The sequence below is a fragment of the Armigeres subalbatus genome, chromosome 2 (genome assembly GCF_024139115.2).
Source record: "Armigeres subalbatus isolate Guangzhou_Male chromosome 2, GZ_Asu_2, whole genome shotgun sequence".
Taxonomy (NCBI): Eukaryota; Metazoa; Arthropoda; class Insecta; order Diptera; family Culicidae; genus Armigeres; species Armigeres subalbatus.
Genome location: NC_085140.1, coordinates 220287952 through 220307254, shown reverse-complemented (window position 1 = coordinate 220307254; position 19303 = coordinate 220287952). Strand labels below are relative to the sequence as shown.

The window sequence follows — 19303 nt, the reverse complement described above, 5'->3', positions numbered from 1 at the left end:
GTAGTCACGCATTGCTCGGACTTGGATCGATCTGGATTGACTTGACTCGATCTGATCGACTTGATTGATCTGACTGATCTGACTGACTTGACTGACTCGATGATCTCTGATCGATCTGACTGATCGACTGGATCTGACTGATCATCGATTCGGACTTTGACTGATCTTGACGACCTACGATTCTCCTGACTGATCTGACTGGATTGGACTGACGATGACCCTGACTGATCGATCAATTTCGACGATCGATCCTGATCTGACGATCATGGATGACATCGATCTGGGACTGACCATGGACTGACTACTGGACATGGATCGACTGCGACTTCGTCTGACACTGACGGATTGACTGGATCTTGAACTGACCGACTGACCTGGACTTTCGATCGACTGACCTGACATTGATCTTGGACTCGACTGGATCGATCTGACTGGATCGGACTGACTTGACTCGATCTGGATCGATTTGATGATGACTGACTGACCTGACCTGGACTCGGATCTGACTGATCTGACTGATCTGACCGATCTGGATCGATCTGGACTGGACCGACTTGATCGATCGATGACTTGACTGATTCTGGACACGGATCTGGACTGATCTGGACTCGGATTTGACTACGACTCTGATCCGATCTGGACTGTCTGACCTGACTGGATCGATTGACTGGATCTTGACTGATCGGTGGATTGATTTGTGATTTGGATTGATTGGATTTGACTTGGATGATTGGATTGATTTGATTGATTCTGATTCTGGACTTTGGATGTGATTTGGATCTGATCGTGGAATTCGATTTGATTGACCGATTTGTGATACTGATGATTGATGCTGATGACTGGATCTGATTATGGATTGATCGATTTGATTGGATGATTGCTGATTGGATTTGGATTGATTTGGATTGGATTGATTGATGTTGGATGGATTTGGATTGGATTTGGATTGGATTTGACTTGATTTTACCGATTTGATTGGATTTGGATTGATTTGGATTGATTTGGATTGAGTTTGATTGATTTTGACTTGATTGTTGGATTGATTTGGATTGATTTGTATTGATTTGATTGAGAATTCGAAATGGAATTGAATAGATTCGATTGATTTGGATAGGATTTGCATCGATTTAGATTGATTGATTTATTGGATCTGGATTGGATTTGGATTAAATTTGGCTTTGGATTACATTTTTATTGAATTTGAGTAATTGATTGCATTTGGATTGGATTTGAATAACATTTGGATTAGAAGGCAATTGGCAATCAAATTTATATTGACAACACAACGATTACGATCAATAATTTTAATATTGAATTAAGAATATTTAAAAAATCAAAACCAATTAACTGCAGATGAGTCTTATAATTCTTTATATGCATGATCTTGAACAGCATACGCTGTTGGTAAAATGGTTATAATCATGAAAATGTATCCATAAGAAAATTCATTGTGGCTTTGCAGTTTCAAAATCATTAAATGGTCAAATAGTTCATGAAAACACTTTAGTCGACCTCAATATCAAGCATAAATAAAAACTTCGTCTTGTACATCCATTACTCACCATTCACCCTAGTTTTATAGTCAAACACATACAATATCGTTACTGCCAGTTCTGCATGGAACGTTTTCATCAGCGCAATTTTATCTCACGGCCTATGCTGTGCCTCCTGGGCTTCCTTTGCACATGCATGGGGTACTACTTTGCCGTCACCAACGTTGCGCCTGGTATCACCTTTAAATTATTCAATTTAAACATGTGAAACAAAATGGCGGCGCCTAATCGATTAAATTTTATGATAATGCTGAATAACATTATACTTACTTGCCAGGCCGAAGAGACCGAAAATAAATGTGTGGACATCCCGGACTTTCCCATCACAACCTGAAGCAAGCAGCGTGGAAGAAGGACCAACCGAACGAACCGAATCAGGTAAGACACTCAGTGTTCCTAGTTTGGTCAGCCGTCAACAGCGTGTCATCGATGTCGTTATCGATGTGCGCCAAACTCCATTCTGGCAAATGCGTTTACGTTATACACCTGTTGCGTTTCTGTCCCGTTACCCTTGCGCATCGCCGAGGGATTGAATTTGCTCATGCATAAATTAGTTCTCGGCAATTCTCCGCCAGAACTGTGACGGTGTCGGGCTGAGGTGGAACGGTAGTGCCGTGGACGGAAAGAAACAAAAACTTATCGAATAATCGTAAATACAAGCTCATGCAATACAGTTGATTTTCAGTATACTCTTCGCATGCCGGAGTCGAGGCAAGAAAATGAACAAGAAACTTGTTTTCGTGGGTGGAAAACGTAATCGCGCCAGATTAATCTATGAGCATGAGCCCTGATCTGACAGAAGTAAAGACGAAAGTTTTTCATAAATTTGTTTTACCTGGCAAAGAGCACAAATCAAAAATCAATTAATCTTGTTTAAGAGCTGCGTTTTCGCATCGACGCAACCAACCAACCAACCGAAAGGCGGCAGGCGAGATGCAATTGACGAAGAAAAACGAGAATTAAATTGACGATCCGGTAATGTAATAAATTTTAATGACGGTGGCGCTAAGCGGTCGTTTGCGGACATTTACGGAAACTTTGTAACATTTTATTTATCGGCTGCAGAGGGCTTGTCGATTGCTTTATTCAACAACCTGCACCTGTTCCGGAGGATAATGTGATCCATTTCAGTGCATGACAAAGGAACCATGGAGTGAGATGAGTAAAATCAAGACATTTGGTCATCCCGAGGCGCAAAACGAGAAACTCACTTGAGGAACTATTTGCGATTGGATTGCTGGGATCCGATGAAGGTCCTCGCATATCGAAACTGCTTCCTCAGGTAGGTTTGCTAACTTTTTCAACCTTCCTGTGATTTATTAATTGTTAGTGCTAATATATTCATATCATGTACCCAGCAATAAACCACTGTTTTTCCACCAATAAAACTTTACTGACTGTATGATTTGTGGTGTGAATTCTGGCCACTGTTTTGCGTCCCGCAGAGCGGTGTGACTGATACGGACGCCACGAGCGGTTGCATGTCAGATGAGATCCACCTCCCGCGCACTTCCAGTTCCAGTCTGGTCGAACAGAAAAAAATCTTTTCGCACGACCACACGAGCGCAGCAGGATGTCACACGCAGTAGTGTTGGGCCACAACGCCACAACCTGGAAACTAGATCCGCCACGTGGAAGCCAGAGCAGAATGCGCGGTAGATTTATGATAGTTTATTTTATGACTTAACCGTGCTGCGTTTAAACAGGCAAATCAAACGCATGTTATGAGGCGCTGAAAATTTTACGTCCATGCCACCAACGACGACCCGTCGGAGAATGATCCCATCACAATGCGCTTGAGACAGACTATTGTACAGAAGGTAACTCGGAAAAATGAGATTTTTATCTCAGTTGATATGGTCGGTGTTAAATTAGACCGAGATGAGTGGTTGGTGTTATTTATTCGTATTTTTTATTGAGAACAATGATTATCCAAGCTCAGTTAGAAAGTTTGCGACAGCATCTGTATGTGTCGCATTTTTGTATATTCTTCGAATGAGACTTTCAGTCCGTATGTGTCACATATTTTGCCACTAAACATCCATGTTTTCGTTCTTGCTAGAATTTGGAGAATCGATATAATGTTTGAATCAACCTGTAGTGCGGCAACTGCCATGGCAGCCACGGTGGTCAGTAGGTCGATTGCGAATTGTGGGCCAGCACATTAGTATACTGCTCATACCTATGCGACCAAACGGTTGTGCAATTGCATCCAGACGCCTGGAATAATAATTCTAGGTACGGGGTGGACACAGACATGATCTCCCACTTTTCACGCATTGTTTTCCTCCATGTGCATTTCCCGGAGGCGAATGATAACGATACTCACATTGTTCTGAGGTGGCTCCAGTGCAGTGCATCTATGACTGTTATTAGTGGCGGTCACGAAGCTGGTGCAAACTGTGATGTAGTTGGATAGACATCAGACAAGTGGACAAAAGTATGTGCAAAACAAATGATAGCGGTGATACGACGTTCAGGATGCAGCCTGGGACTGGCGATTGCCTTGCCCTTCAGTGGCATAAGAGAATTTACCTGTACGCTAATTGTTTTGCATGTTAGTCAAAAGAGACCGACTCGAAAGCATTGTGGGGTTCAGGATGAGAGATCAGTGCCAGGCAAGTGCGTTCGGTTGATAGAGAGAAACAGAAGAGCAAACCTGGATCATCACCATATAATTAAATACTAAAGTGCATACAATTAGCTTCATCGCCACTCTTTCGCTAGACATCCACCACCACGCCCATAGATAGCATCGCGCATCGGTCGGAAGCAGAATGTGCCGCATATCATACATAATTTCGCTGATTATGTTTACTCGTCTATACTGCTGCCTACGTACTACAATCAGCTCTCTTAATTCTCTGGAACTCTATTTGCCAATTTATGAGTATTCATGAGGACACCTATGATCCGGCCGACGACAATGACGACGCAAGGCCCCATCAGCGAAATGTTTGTATTTATATGCTAATAATCGAAACATGAAATGCATGTTCACGCAGGCAAATTTATAAATAATGTTTAATTATACGTTGTGAACGTGTTTGCTTGTCGCATTTTGGACGACGACGTCTGCCAGGTGTCTATTATTCGTAGACATATTTTTAGAGACTTTCTAGCCCAGTGGTAATATTCCCAACTACAATGTATGAATTGAGATTAGAGTGGTTTGCATGTTTTACTGTTTAATTCATCGAGTAATAATGGATTTTATGTTAAATAGTACATTTATGAAGCACTGAAATGTCGTGGCTCATTGTTATACAAATTGGTAAAGTGGAAGCAAAATTCAGTAATTAATGAGTTGGATAATTCATTCGATTCCATCCTGCTTTTACAAGATTGTATGCCAAATTTTAAACCAAAAGCTGCAGAGGATTTAACTAATCTGGCTAAGTTATTGGCATTTTATTTAAGTTCTGTTTGCGTTCTAGAGTCAAATAGGTATAAAATTCGCGTATTCACATTTTGGCAGTAATTTGAATGATGTATTTTAGTTTGAGCCTCATCGACTTATATAAGACTGTTATCTTAATATGTACAAAATTGATAACAAACTATTCCAACCAGGTAATGATGAGAAATCGCATTCAACCTTGTTAGTGGAAATTGACATTGCCTCTCCTGTCAGCAGCCTCATAAAACGCATGTTGTATCGTGCGTATGTTTCACCCTGAACGCTAACAATCGCCTCAATCTGCAAGCATGTTATTGAAAATTGTACAAACAATTTGCCATTGAATATTTTCACCAGTTTCTAGTGAAGCATTTGAATTGTTACCCTTGCGCATTTTCCCGGTCAATCTGCGTCAAGTACGCCTTCGTCTACGCCACCCGGCCCAATGCTGCCAGCAGCAGGTAATGGTACGCAGCGCGCACGCACGCACGCATTAACCCATCAACGGCAAGTCATGGTGACTTGATCCGGCGCTATTCGCAAGCTTACGCGCCTGTTCAGACGCTGATGAGTGGTAGGTGGATGTACCAGTCGTTGTGTGATCAAGGAAACTTGTGTTATGAAGTGATTAGAAGGCCCATGCAGGGTGATATGCAATCAAATGCCTGCAAGTAATGTTTCTAGGAAACTTTTAAGACTGCGTCAGAACTCAGTTTTGCATTCGAAATCACTGACACAATTCAATTGTAAAAGGCAAACCAAGGGCTGGAAACCTCATGATTAAGATAATAATAACCATTGAATTGTTTCTACAATAGAATAGCAACTGTATGAAGTTTGTTAATTTCTGGAAGCAAGGGTGTTGAACATTGCCTGATACTTTATGGGTTATTCTATAGCACTGAGCGTTCGATTTATATATGCTAAAACAGCTGAATCTATGAAAATGAATTACTTTGACAAAAAGTGAGAATTTGACTTTGACTTAAGCAAACTAAATATTACTGTTAAGATGAAACGGGTATAAATCAATTTAAAATTATGCATAAACCCCTACGCAAGGACGTTTAAAAATTGAGATGTGTGTTATCAAAATCGCAGTCCGTCACAACTCTGTAGCAGCTGTTTTGGGTTCTGACTTGATTGACCTAACGAAAACGTAGAAACATTGATACGTGAATGCAGCGTAATATCCATTTATCCGCACATTAATTAGCTGGCCAAACGAAATCGCGCGAAAAAAGCAAAAGCATTAAGAGGCATATCAACTGCAGTACAAATGAGATAAGGCTCTCGGCGGCAACTGAACAGATTAATTATTGCGCTTTTGCGTTTGATCGCAAAATTAGGTTCGAAAGTGAAATGCTTCTTAGATTAAATGCAGCAGCTGGGCGCACACACTCGGCAGTCAGTGGGGCAAGAAAGAGTGCAAAAAATTTCGCACCTGCTTACATTTTATTAAACGCGAGCGCTTTGTTTAAATGTCAGGCATGCCGTCATACTGTTTGGCCATGAGCAGGCTCACATATGCAGTAGAATAATGAAGGTGCAAAGAAACGGATGGAGAGATGGGTGTCGTTCATTATTTTCGAACATTTGATGAACATGTTCCGATGCGTTAATTAAATTCGATCATGCTTTCCGGAATATTGCGTTTCTTACAATCAAGTCAAGTGGTGGAATTAAATGTAGTTGTACGAACTCGTCTTATGACAAACACATTCCACTAAAAGATCAAAATGATTTTCTAACCAATCAATTCCAGCAGTTGCGATTTTATTTTTTTAGGGCTGTATATGTATTTACGTAAGATGTACGACTACACAGATAGAAAAATCCAATGAAATTTACGCTAAAGATCATGCACATAAATGGAACGCCATTATTAAGCTGTTCCACGTGATATAGCCTAAATGTATACACATTTGACGAATCGTCAATATTCAAGTTGTAAGCAAACTTGTTAGAAAGAGGTCCATTTCCGCGTAAAATAGTGTAAATTTCCGCATCTCAAGTTTTACGCGCCGTTTACTTTTCATTATTTTTTTCTGTGTACAAGACAAGCCCAGGTGAAAGGTCCTTTGGCACCACTCCCAGAATATAGCTGGGCTGGAATCCTGGCTTGGCCTGGGAAATTTTCGGGTAAGCAGTTTTCTCGACAATGGGCAAAATGGGCGTAAAAATTGTTTTTTTATTTTGGGTGAAAATGGACCTCTTCTTTAACAATTCACAACGGCTGTATAATGGAATCAATGTATATCTAGGAACAGGAAAACAAAAATATGAGAAACCGTTTTGAACGATTTAGTTTTTTGACCTACATAATGTTTGTGAGAGCGATGGTACAATCTCACCTCAGGCACATTGTCCACATTATATTGTACTGATACGGTACGGGAGCCTTTAGGGAATGGATTGAAAGCTGGAAGCCCATCACTTGCTATCCGCTAGATCAAAGCGATGGTTTTCAAAAAAAAGCTAAAAGGAAAAATGTAGTTGACTAAAAGTTGTTCAATAATCAATATATACGCCAACACTTTTAATTATGCTAATTGATCTTCAAATAACTCGATAAGAAATATGCTCCATTAACAACATAATCTTGCTTGATAGACTAAACACCGCAATTCTCAGTCTGCTGCAAAAAAGGAAGTCAACGTTTCCTAACGAAATACCCAAAACTGATTTATCACTCCTGGAGTCTATTTTTTCCACATCTAAAGTTCACCCGAAATTCGATTGAGTTAACCATCCACCACCGGATTGGGTCGTTCCCGCTTCAAGTGAATTGTCAGCCTTAGGATTTCACCCTCAAAGCGAGCAGCAGAATAAACAAGCCCATTTACGAGTACCATTTCACGTATTAAATCACGAAACGACAAACGACGAAGAAGGGGAGCACCATCAATTTCGATTCCAATCATCGTCTACCGCAGCAGAAGGTTTTCCTTCGGTGCGGGGGTGTAGGTAAGCGATTCCTCCCGTTTTGGTATCCTCGCTAAACTTCCCAACTACCCAGAGAATCCGTGAGGGTGGGTGGCGATGGAGGAAATGTGAAATTTATCAACTTTTATGTATTATGCGTGCCAACAACCGAACGATTCGCATTCATTCATTTTTTTGCAATCACACTCGAGAGACGGAGTGGAAAAAAATGGCTCACTCACAAAAGGAATCGAATCCCCTAGCGAGTAGGTAGGTTGGTACCTTCGCTACATTACCAGCCAGGCTGTTCCAGCCATCCATCATCGCATGCTCTACCAGATTTTCCCAGCGAGCATTGATAATTTGTCAGATTCCTTACATTTTCCAGGTGGATTTCATTCTCTGGTGCGAAACCGACAGAAGTGAATCATTCTCGTCTTGGGGAAGATGCGACAAAATAAAACGGAAAGCGTCGTTTGATTTCTATAGCTTTTTTGGCATAATAATATAAGAAAATTTGAATAATAGTTGAACATTCGATTAACTCTTAGAATTTTGGACATTGTTTCACGTTGTTTTGAATAGATGGCTGTACTAGTACTGATAGAAAAAGTTGTCAAATTCTCTAATCTTCATTTCTCTTAAATTGTATGTTTTAAATTGTGAACAAGAACACTAATAACTCCAGATTGGCTGGATAGAAAAGGCGCATCTTACACTATTGTCCCCTTGTCAATAGATGCATTTTTTTCTTCCGAAAACCACTAGCAGTTTTGCAACGCAGAACTTTTTTTTCCAAGGAAATGTCCGCCGTTGTTGTCATCGAATACACGCGGCACTTTCTCCTTGGAGTTCACTCACATGAACAAGCACACACAGTCATAGGTACAATGCGCACTGCATGCGACAGAACGAGGCCAATAATGGCCAAAGGCATCGCATTGGGCTGAGAACAGCGTGTTCGGCAAGACTATATTGATAGGTTCTATTCCGGTTTTTATTGAATCGGAAGTGATCTCACACTCTCGCTTTGCGTTTTCCCCTTGGCAAAAGCACTGGTTGCTTCCAGTTTTTTTTTCACTGAAAAAAAGCACTCAGGAGGTCGAAGGTTTTCCATTGCTGAGGAAAGGTAGAAGTTTTTGAATTTTTTATGGGCACTTAAATCGTTTTTCAATTTTCTCTCTTCATTTCCAGTCGTTTATTGAATGATATTTTATTATCGCCTGGAGGAAACGCCGATATACATAAATGATGAGATCCCGATGAAGCAATATGGCGATGTGTCGTATTATTAAAAGGTAGTGAGATCAGTTTCAGTGAATGATATTTCGATTATTTGGAGTTTTTTTAGACAGAATATATCAATTTCCTAAAATCAATCATTTTTATATAAAGTTTTGATAATTTACAATCTTTGATCTAGTCTGCATGGTTGACATAAACCGATGCAATTTTATTAATCAAATTCGAAGTGGATTTTGAAATAATATTTTCGGTAATTTGAACACCCAGACAAAAAGTCTCACAACTTTTGTATAAAATCTTGGCGTATACAATTCTATAAGGTTTTAATACAAAAAAATGTAAGCTTTTATAAAATAATGTATTAAAATAATACAACCTTGTAACTTACTTTACTTATGGGTCCTGTACTCATCCGGTGGTGCAAAGGACCGACTTGCAAATGTAATATTTCAATAAAATGGTCGTAATAAAATCTTCCAAATTTATATATGCCAAAGTTCTATACAGATTTTGTAACACTTTTATTCAGAACTGTAATTAAATCTGCCATCTGCTGGTTGGGTGAATATAAACTTTTTTTTCCAACTTATATGTCGTGGCCCTACGTATAATGCACGGGAAAGTTAATCCCAGAGTTATTTACGTTCTTGATTATTGGTCACAAAGAGGCGTCAATAGTCGAAAAATTGTAAAAGGTCACGCCATCATATGACCCCTCCCAGCTACTTCATACTCACCAAAGGCCAAAACTACCCCGGCATCGAGTGGAAGAAAATTGCAACGCAAGAAAACCAACGATAATGGCAACCACCACCCCCACAATAAACATATACTTTTTATGAATTATTGTAGACCGCAGATTTTCCTCTGTGTCTGCCCAACTTACTGAACGGTTAACACACTTCATAAGGAAGAGGCGGCAAAGGGATTGCTTGTTTGAGCATTCGTAATAAAATATGATAAAAATACACAAAAGCCAAGAGAGCAACAGCCATAAAAGACAAGGAAGGAAGGAAGTAACTACTTCGCAGTACGTTTCGGGGCCAATTGCCAATGGTTTCCGAATAGTGAAGATGGGTGTGTGTTTTGGCATTTATTCGGTAACCCGGAAGCTCCGGAACGGCGTGACTTTTCGCAGTTTCGAGCCACCGCCGTCATATCCGGGTGCGGTTGGTCACGATAATAAAAGGGTGCGAAGGCTTTTTTTTTTGGTCTCGCTGCTGTAGGTTTAAGTTTTTGTTGTAGTTGTTGGTGGCAAGAACTTACCCATAGGCCGCCAGTGTGGGATCGTACGGGTAGTATCCGGTCGTGGGCTGCAGGCCAGCGGATGTCCACGCGGTCATATCACTAGTTGGTCCACTTTCTTTTAAAGCATACGGGTTGCTCTGAAAAAAATAATTAGAAAGGAGAAGACAAGAGGAGGAAATTATTTAATTGAAATTGAAACCGCAAAATGATAAATTCTCATCTTGATAGCGTTGGTGAGTAGCATTGTGTTTACGAATTAAGTCGGACAAAACAAAACAATTAACACTTTTATTTTTTTATTGTTTCTCTCTGCTTACGGGGATCTGAACAAGTCCGTGAAACCTGTCTGACCTGAGTGATTTTCTTCGACCGCATGTCGGACTATCTCTATCGTAACGCTGCAATTGAGGGGAAGTAAAGTAAAATTTACTTCTGGAGAAATTGGAAAAGCAAAAATCTAGTACTGACAAAAAATAAATATTTTTTTCATTTATTTTGTTTTCAAACGTTGCTATGACGCATATGCAAATAATTACAAGTCTATCAACTAAAGATATTGCATCTAGCTGTGAAATGAGTTTCGTTTTCGTTGTACTCGTTTTTTATTAGGGAATAAAAAAAATACTCTTATTACACTTCCGAATGATTAAGTAAAGAATTGTGAACAATGTTGTTTCTTTGAGTTTTTTTTTTTAAACAATCTGAATAGTGTTTTACAAGCTCCTCATCGATGTAATCAAAATTTTGCAGATAAAAATTGTGCGATGCCATCAAACAGTTTTTTTTTTGAAATTTTGCTCAAACAGTTGAAAATCTGAGGCGGCATTCAACAAAAACGCTGGGGTTTAACTGTCTTAAAGTTCAAAGAAAAATCGTGAATCTAAATGTCAAGTGATATAATTACGATTATCTAAATTACGCCCACCGGGATATATTTACACCTTGCTCCCCAATAAGTGATGAGCGGTTGGTTTTCCTTGGCCATCCACATTTTCCCTCTCAGTGCACTTCAGCAGCGGCAGTTGTTCACTTTTTTTATTATTAACAAATACTTTTGTTTGTTTGTTTTTCCATCCATCTGGCCCATCCAACCCTCGTTGCCGGTCGCCCAATTGATGCAATCGAGGCTGAAACCGTTTGCACTGGCAGCGGTACATCATAATATCGCGAATGTGCCCACTATAAGTAATTTAAATTCGCTGCCAGGCCATTGAGACGAGACTTGGCACTTTTCCTTGCCACCATGATACCACACTGTTACAGTGTTTCAAGTGATTCGCATCAGCACGGGCCGTGTTGATATACCGTGCGCCAAGGGACTACTGTATGGTTGGTGATTCTCGGAGGCCGTTACTTTTCTGCAATGTTGAATTTAGTTTTTTTTTTTTTTTTAACTCGAAACGGCTACGCAGTCTTTAAGGATTAAAACAAGATTTATATTTGTCCAACGTTTCGATACGGGGTTGGTGTCTTCATCAGGGGAAAAATATTATGTTTGTTCCTTGTCTAATGTTTAGTCTTACAATAACTGTCAGGATTGGAAATTTGTGGTACATTATTTTGGAAAACACTTATTTTTAACATAGATGACATAGATGATTTGCAATCAGGCGGTTTGATAAAGAAAATCTGTGTTATTTGCCAGTGTCATCTATGTTAAAAATAAGTGTTTTCCAAAATAATGTACCACAAATTTCCAATCCTGACAGTTATTGTAAGACTAAACATTAGACAAGGAACAAACATTATATTTTTCCCCTGATGAAGACACCAACCCCGTGTCGAAACGTTGGACAAATATAAATCTTGTTTTAATCCTTAAAGACTGCGTAGCCGTTTTGAGTTAAAATAACAATAAACAGTCGATCATTCGAAAGTTGAATTTAGTTTATGTTATCCGTTGTAGTGCGTTGTTTATATAGTTTATATAGCTTTACTAAAACCTAGAATTTAATAATTCAGTGAGGTACCCTCGATAAGTAAAAATATTGATTTACAAGATTCACTTGTGCACCTTTGATCTAAATCAAACCGAATAGTGTCCCATTAATTCCGAACCAACAAAATCAAGTTTAGTCCCAATCGTTCCCCAAAACCTCCCGAATAATATATGCATCTGCAATGCAATTAGACGGATAACTTGTTTGTTGAGTAAGCTTTTATCTCGATCTTCCTTGACCTTCATACAAATAATATACATATTGCACTGTTTTGTCAATTCATGTATCGCCCACAAAAGCACTGTGATCCAATTCTCGGGACATAACGATTCAATAGAGCTTATTTTCGGTTTGCACTATTGCAATCAAAGGATATTAACTGTATGCCTTTCTGCCTTTCTCATATAGTAAGAATTCGTATAGGCTATAGGATCACCACAGACAAACAGACGTAACAGCTTGAACATTTTTCTGAAAAGTCCATCGCCCAACTCCTCTATCACTGTCTTGCGAGCATGTTACACGAAACAATGCGCTAGAGTGAAATGTCAATCTCGAAGGATTACTACGCTAGCGCCTCTAGCTGTGAAACACGCAATCAAGCAAATTCAAATTAATCGTTGAAGTCGTGGTCGAGTGTAATTTCTATAGTGTTACGTCTGTTTGTCTGTGGGATCACCATTAAACCGAACTTACGGAAGAAGGTTCGCTATTGATAATAAGCCGTTGCGTTCCTGCGAATTTTTTTTTGTTCGTCCATTTCACCAAACTTTTGTATTAAATATCCTGAGTAATTAAAATTTGTGTTTTGTTTTTCAAAATCAAGATCGAAAAATAAATGTTTGAAACTAATGCAATTTATTCGAATGAAACAAAATAAATGTGAATTGTTGGATATAATTGAATCTATCTCTCTAAAGTGTTATTTCGACCTCACATATATGTTTTGCCTTTCTCGTACACCAAGTACCGAAAGGTCATATATTCGCTCCAAAATCAATGTTTTTTTTTGGAGGCCAGGAAACCCATAGTGTTAAATGGAATTGAGGTGAAGCCTGTGTGTGTTGTGTATTTATGTGTGTGTGCAAACAAATCTCACTCTTTTCTAGGTACTTATCCTTAACCGAAACGGCGATTCTAAGAACTGTTCATTCCATAAAGAGGGCATTTTGTGTTGACTATATTCGGTTTTACTTATTATTAAATTGGGTTCTAGGGGCATTGATTTTATCGCATATCTATAATCTATTACAGAATCCAAAGTTTCATGATTTTTGGTGCACAGAAACTATTTTAAATTAACTTTGAAAATCTCAATAATTTCGCTCCTTGAACACCCCGAACTTGATTTTACTACTAAAGATCGAGTTGTCAAACGCTAAATACCAAGGAGTCAAACTTAGAAAAACTTTAAGAATTCATTTTAAGCATCATTTTTTTTATTTTCTTGATCGTTCTATAATTTATTTAAAGTCAACTTTTCTAAAGAACACATATTCTTCGACGCCTCTAACTGTTTTCAAAAGTTAAATCAAAAATGGAAAAAGTGCTGTTATTCAAGTTTCGCCCAACATTCGCCCGACTTAGAATAACCACGGGCCAATTCATGAGGCCGGTTCACACGTGCAGCAGTTTTTCGGTTTCGGCTTGTGATTTTTCAAACAGTTGGAGGCTTAAAAAATATGAGTTCTTTGAAAAAGTTGACTCTTAAGAATCGACTTAGACAATAAAATGAGATAACATTTTTTACGGGAAGGTCAATTAGAATAGAAAATGTAACAAACTTTTTATTCACTCTCTCCGTCTTTATTTTACAACTCTACGAATTACTTTTCATAATGGTCAATCTTATTCTATTGCAGCGTCGCACTCTAGATTGATTTCAGTTGGAGTTTTCTTCAGAAATCATAAAAGCGTTGCATTTTGACAATTTTCCAAATTCCCCGATGTTTTTTTTTTTTTCGAAAAAATTGGGCTGTCTATGCTTGAATGATGCGCGATCGTACAATTGCCAACTTTATTTTTTTTATATATAGATGGTTATAATTTAAAAATTACATGCGAATTATACAAAAAACTACTTTATCGAAAAGATTGATTTTTGGTTTTCAAGATATTCCTGTCAGGATTGTCTTCATAATTATTTCCGGTAGTGTATTTACAGCAATCATAGCTATATATCTTTGCTGAGCTATCTAATCTAATCTAATCTAATCGAACACAAACGCAGCCAGTACAAAGAAAGCATCCTGGAAAATCATTGAGTTAGATTATGCCCAATAATTTTCTTGTCAATATTGAGGCTCACAGCGTACCAGTGGTATGACATGAACTTCAAAGCGGCCAGGCCCACTGCGTTGTGTTTGCCGCAGAGATGATTCTTCGAGATGTATCGTGTTCAAGTGTTCACTTCAACATGATACATATCACGAATCTACAGGGGTTGGATGATTCGTGAACATACCGTACCATACGCACCGCGTTTTTTTAAGTTCTTATTTTGGTAGTTGTATATAAATATGTAATGAAATGAATAACAATATGATAAGAGATTATATCAAATTTTATATATATTTGTAAAATATAACATCAACTAGGAGCCGAAGTTAACTCGGGATGTACATCTCTTCTAGGAGAAGCTGGAAATTGTAAAGAATTTAATTATTATTTAGAATGTTATGAGTATCGGATAGCAGGTTATGTGCCAGGACGTCGCCTGCAAAAGGTTACATGGCAGCATATGAAGGTTTCCTTCTTGGGATGTTTTGTAGTGGGCTATGAAAGTGTTAAATCATGAAAATATGAAGGTACGATAATATAAATATAGAAAACATGAAATAAAAATTGAAGATACAAAAATATGAGTACATGAAAAGATAAAAGCATGAGAATATGAAAATATTGGTAATATGGAAATATAAAAAGTGATATTAAAGTTTAAAATTTTGAAAATATGACAATATGAAATATGAAATAATATAAAAATATTAAAACACAAAAATATATAAAAATGAATATATGTATAACATATAAAATATAAAATAAAAATGTATAACATGGAAATATGAAAGTATAAAAAAATTAAATAATAAAAATACAAAAATATGAAAACGGAAACATGAAAATATTGATATATGTATATTAAATTATAACAACATGAAAGTATAAAGATATAAGAATGACAAAATAATTGAGATATAAAATTAAATATGAGAAATTATAACAATATGAAAATATGAAGGCTTAAAAAATTAAAATATGGAATTTGAAATTTAAAAATGCAAAAGTATAAAATATGAACATATACAGGTATAAAAAATGTTAAAGCATGAAATTATAAAAATATAAGAGCATTATCATGTAAAAGTAACATTAAAAGAATATGGAAAATATAATAATATAAAAATATTATAATATGGAAGTGTAATAACATGAAATTGTATAAATATGAAAATACAAAGATATGAAATGTAATAGTTTAAAAATATTAAAACATTTACGTTTAAAGAGATATGAAAATATGATGTACAACCATATAAAGATGCACTATTGAGAGAGTATGAGATTATAGTAATATTAAATACGAGTGTATGGAATAATGAGAAAAGAAATGGAAAATATGGAAATATGGAACTATAAAATTGAAAAATATAAGAAAATATGAGCATACGATAATATAGATGCGGGAATATAAAAATATGAGAGAATATAAATGTAAGTTAAAACAGATGGTTACATGGCAGCATGTGAATCTTTCCTTCTTGGGATGTTTTGTGGGCTATGAAAATGTTAAATCATGAAAATATGAAGGTACGATAATATAAATATAGAAAACATGAAATAAAAATTGAAGATACAAGAATATGAGTACATAAAAAGATTAAAGCATGAGAATATGAAAATATTGATAATTTAGAAATATAAAAAGTGATATTTAAGTTTAAAATTTTGAAAATATGACAATATGAAATTATATAAACATATTAAAACACAAAAATAAATAAATATAAATATATAGCATACAAAATATAAAATAAAAATATATAACTTGGAAATGTGAAAGTATAAAAAAAATTTAAATAATAAAAATAAAAAATATAAAAATATGAAAACGGAAACATGAAGGTATTGGTATATGTATATTAAATTATAACAACATGAAAGTATAAATATATAAGAAAGACAAAATAATTGAGATATAAAATTAAATATGAGAAATTATAACAATATGAAAATATGAAGGCATGAAAAATTATAAGTATATGAAAGCACAAAAAATTAAAATATGGTATTTGAAATTTAAAAATGCAACATATACAGGTATAAAAAATGTTAAAGCATGGAATTATAAAAATATAAGAGCATTATCATGTAAAAGTAACATTAAAAGAATATGGAAAATATAATAATATAAAAATATTTTAATATGAAAGTGTAATAACATGAAATTGTATAAATATGAAAATACAAAAATATGAAATATAATAGTTTAAAAATATGAAAACATAAAATATCAAATATGAAAAAGTAATGTTACGTTCAAAGAGATACGAAAATATGATGTACAACCATATAAAGATGCAATATTGAGGGAGTATGAGAGGATACTAATATTAAATACGAGAGTATGGAATAATGAGAAAAAAAAGGAAAATGTGGAAATATGGAACTATAAAATTGAAAAGTATAAGAAAATATGAGCATATGATAATATAGATGCGGGAATATAAAAATATGAGAGAATAGAAATGTAAGTTAAAACAAATGGTTACATGGCAGCTTGTGAAGCTTTCATTCCTAGAATGTTTTGTGGGCTATGGAAATGTTAAACCATGAAAATATGAAGGTACGATAATATAAATATTGAAAACATGAAATAAAAATTGAAGATACAAAAATATGAGTATATAGAAACATAAAAGCATGAGAATATGAAAATATTGATAATATGGAAATATAAAAAGTGATATTAAAGTTTAAAATTTTGAAAATATGACAATAAAAATATTAAAACACAAAAATATATAAATATAAATATATGTACAACATATGAAATATAAAATAAAAATGTATAACATGGAATTATGAAAGTATAAAAAATTAAATAATAAAAATACAAAAATATGAAAACGTAAACATGAACATATTGGTATATGTATATTAAAACTATAACAACATGAAAGTATAAAGATATAAGAAAGACAAAATAATTGAGATATAAAATTGAATATGAGAAATTATAACAATATGAAAATATGAAGGCATAAAAACTTATAAGTATATGAAAGCACAAAAAATTAAAATATGGAATTTGAAATTTAAAAATGCAAAAGTATAAAATATGAACATATACAGGTATAAAAAATGTTAAAGCATCGAATTATAAAAATATAAGACCATTATATTGTAAAAGTATCATTAAAAGAATATGGAAAATATAATAATATAAAAATGTATATGAAATAAATATAAAAGTGTAATAACATGAAATTGTATAAATATGTAGTAATGTAGTAAATGTAAAATTATTAAGATATAACAATGTGAAAATATTAAAATCTGTATTTTTTAAGTTCTTATTTTGATATTTGTTTATAAATATGTAGTAACATGAATAACAATATAAAAATATGAGTACATAAAACACAAGGGCATAATATAAAAAATGTTGTAAATTTGAAAATAAAAGAAAAATAAAAGATATATAAAGTAAAAACTATGTAAATATAAATTGTTATATTATTAAGATCTGAAAATAAGTTAATATGAAAATTTTAGAACCCAAAAATATATAACATGAAAACATGAAAATAAGATAAATAAAATGATAAAAATATTAAAATACGAAGATATAAAATATAATAAAACGAAAACATGAAAATATCAAAATGTGTAAATGTGCAAATTATGAAAACGTAAAAGATAAAAAATTAAAATATAAAAATAAATATTTGAAATTATAATAATTTGAAAATATGATAGTATGAAATATGAATATACAAAAGATTAAAATATGGAATTTGATTTTTTTATGTTTGTATAAAAATATGAACGTCAGAAATATGAAGGTGGGGAATAAAAAATGTAAAATTATTAAAATATAACAATATGAAGAGAGTATGAAAAATGTCAATATAAAATGAGAGTATGAGAAGGTATGGGGTTACATCAATCAATTAAATAGTGAGACACCCTATCTTCTGGTTATATACTGGTAAGAAAATATGAAGTTGTGTCCTGTTTAGTAGATCGAATGAGTTGATTAGGTAAATATCTGATTCCGTATATAGGCATTTTATTTTAATTTTATTTTATTTTATTTTTCTCCCCAAAGATGTTTCCTCCTTTTTTTTAGCATTTATAATTATGTAGACCAATAAATAAGTAATAGTTCTCGCGCTTAGTTCCCCAGGGGCGCAACCGCATCGATCCTCTTCGTCGATGTTCTCTCTTTATTATTGTACCGAAATGCGCGAGTTTGTCGATGATTTAGTGGTTTGGTGTTACAAAGGATGATTGTATCTTGCACCAGAATCAATAATCTCGGTTGTAGCTTTTGAAACAATTGAGTTATTAACAAAATTTAAGATCGATTAAGAGAACTCGATCGACACAACTACGTCCCTAAGAAGTTAAGGGCGAGAGTTAGTTTTTACGATGAGCGGAGGAAAGAGAAATTTTTATTAGACCCAACCAGGCTAATTCAATCAGGAGTTTTGGTCGATATGGTTACACAGATTCTTCACTGTCTGATGTATTTACAATATCATAGAGCTTTTTGGTTTCCTTCTTCAAGTTTTCCTTGTTGAGTAATATTCCTTCATAGTCTGCTCTCTTTTCCTATTGAGTGTAGTTCTTTGTCCAATGTCTGCATCCATGTGTCGCATGGTCTGCATTTTCTTTTTGGACCGTCTGGAATGAAATTGTATGCTGCTTGCAGCAGGTGGTTCTGTGGTCTTCTGATGATGTGTCCCCAGTATGCAATTCTGTTT

The 19303-nt window shown here is 35.1% G+C and overlaps 1 protein-coding gene across 1 annotated transcript in view; it reads right to left on the bottom strand.

Moving 5' to 3' along the window:
• LOC134209560 (homeobox protein caupolican-like) overlaps positions 1-19303 on the bottom strand; it is a 304371-nt gene that overhangs the window by 198969 nt on the left and 86099 nt on the right. Inside the window, exon 3 of the mRNA XM_062685556.1 lies at positions 10390-10508. Coding sequence (XP_062541540.1) covers positions 10390-10508 — 119 coding nt within the window. The remainder of the gene's footprint in view (positions 1-10389; positions 10509-19303) is intronic.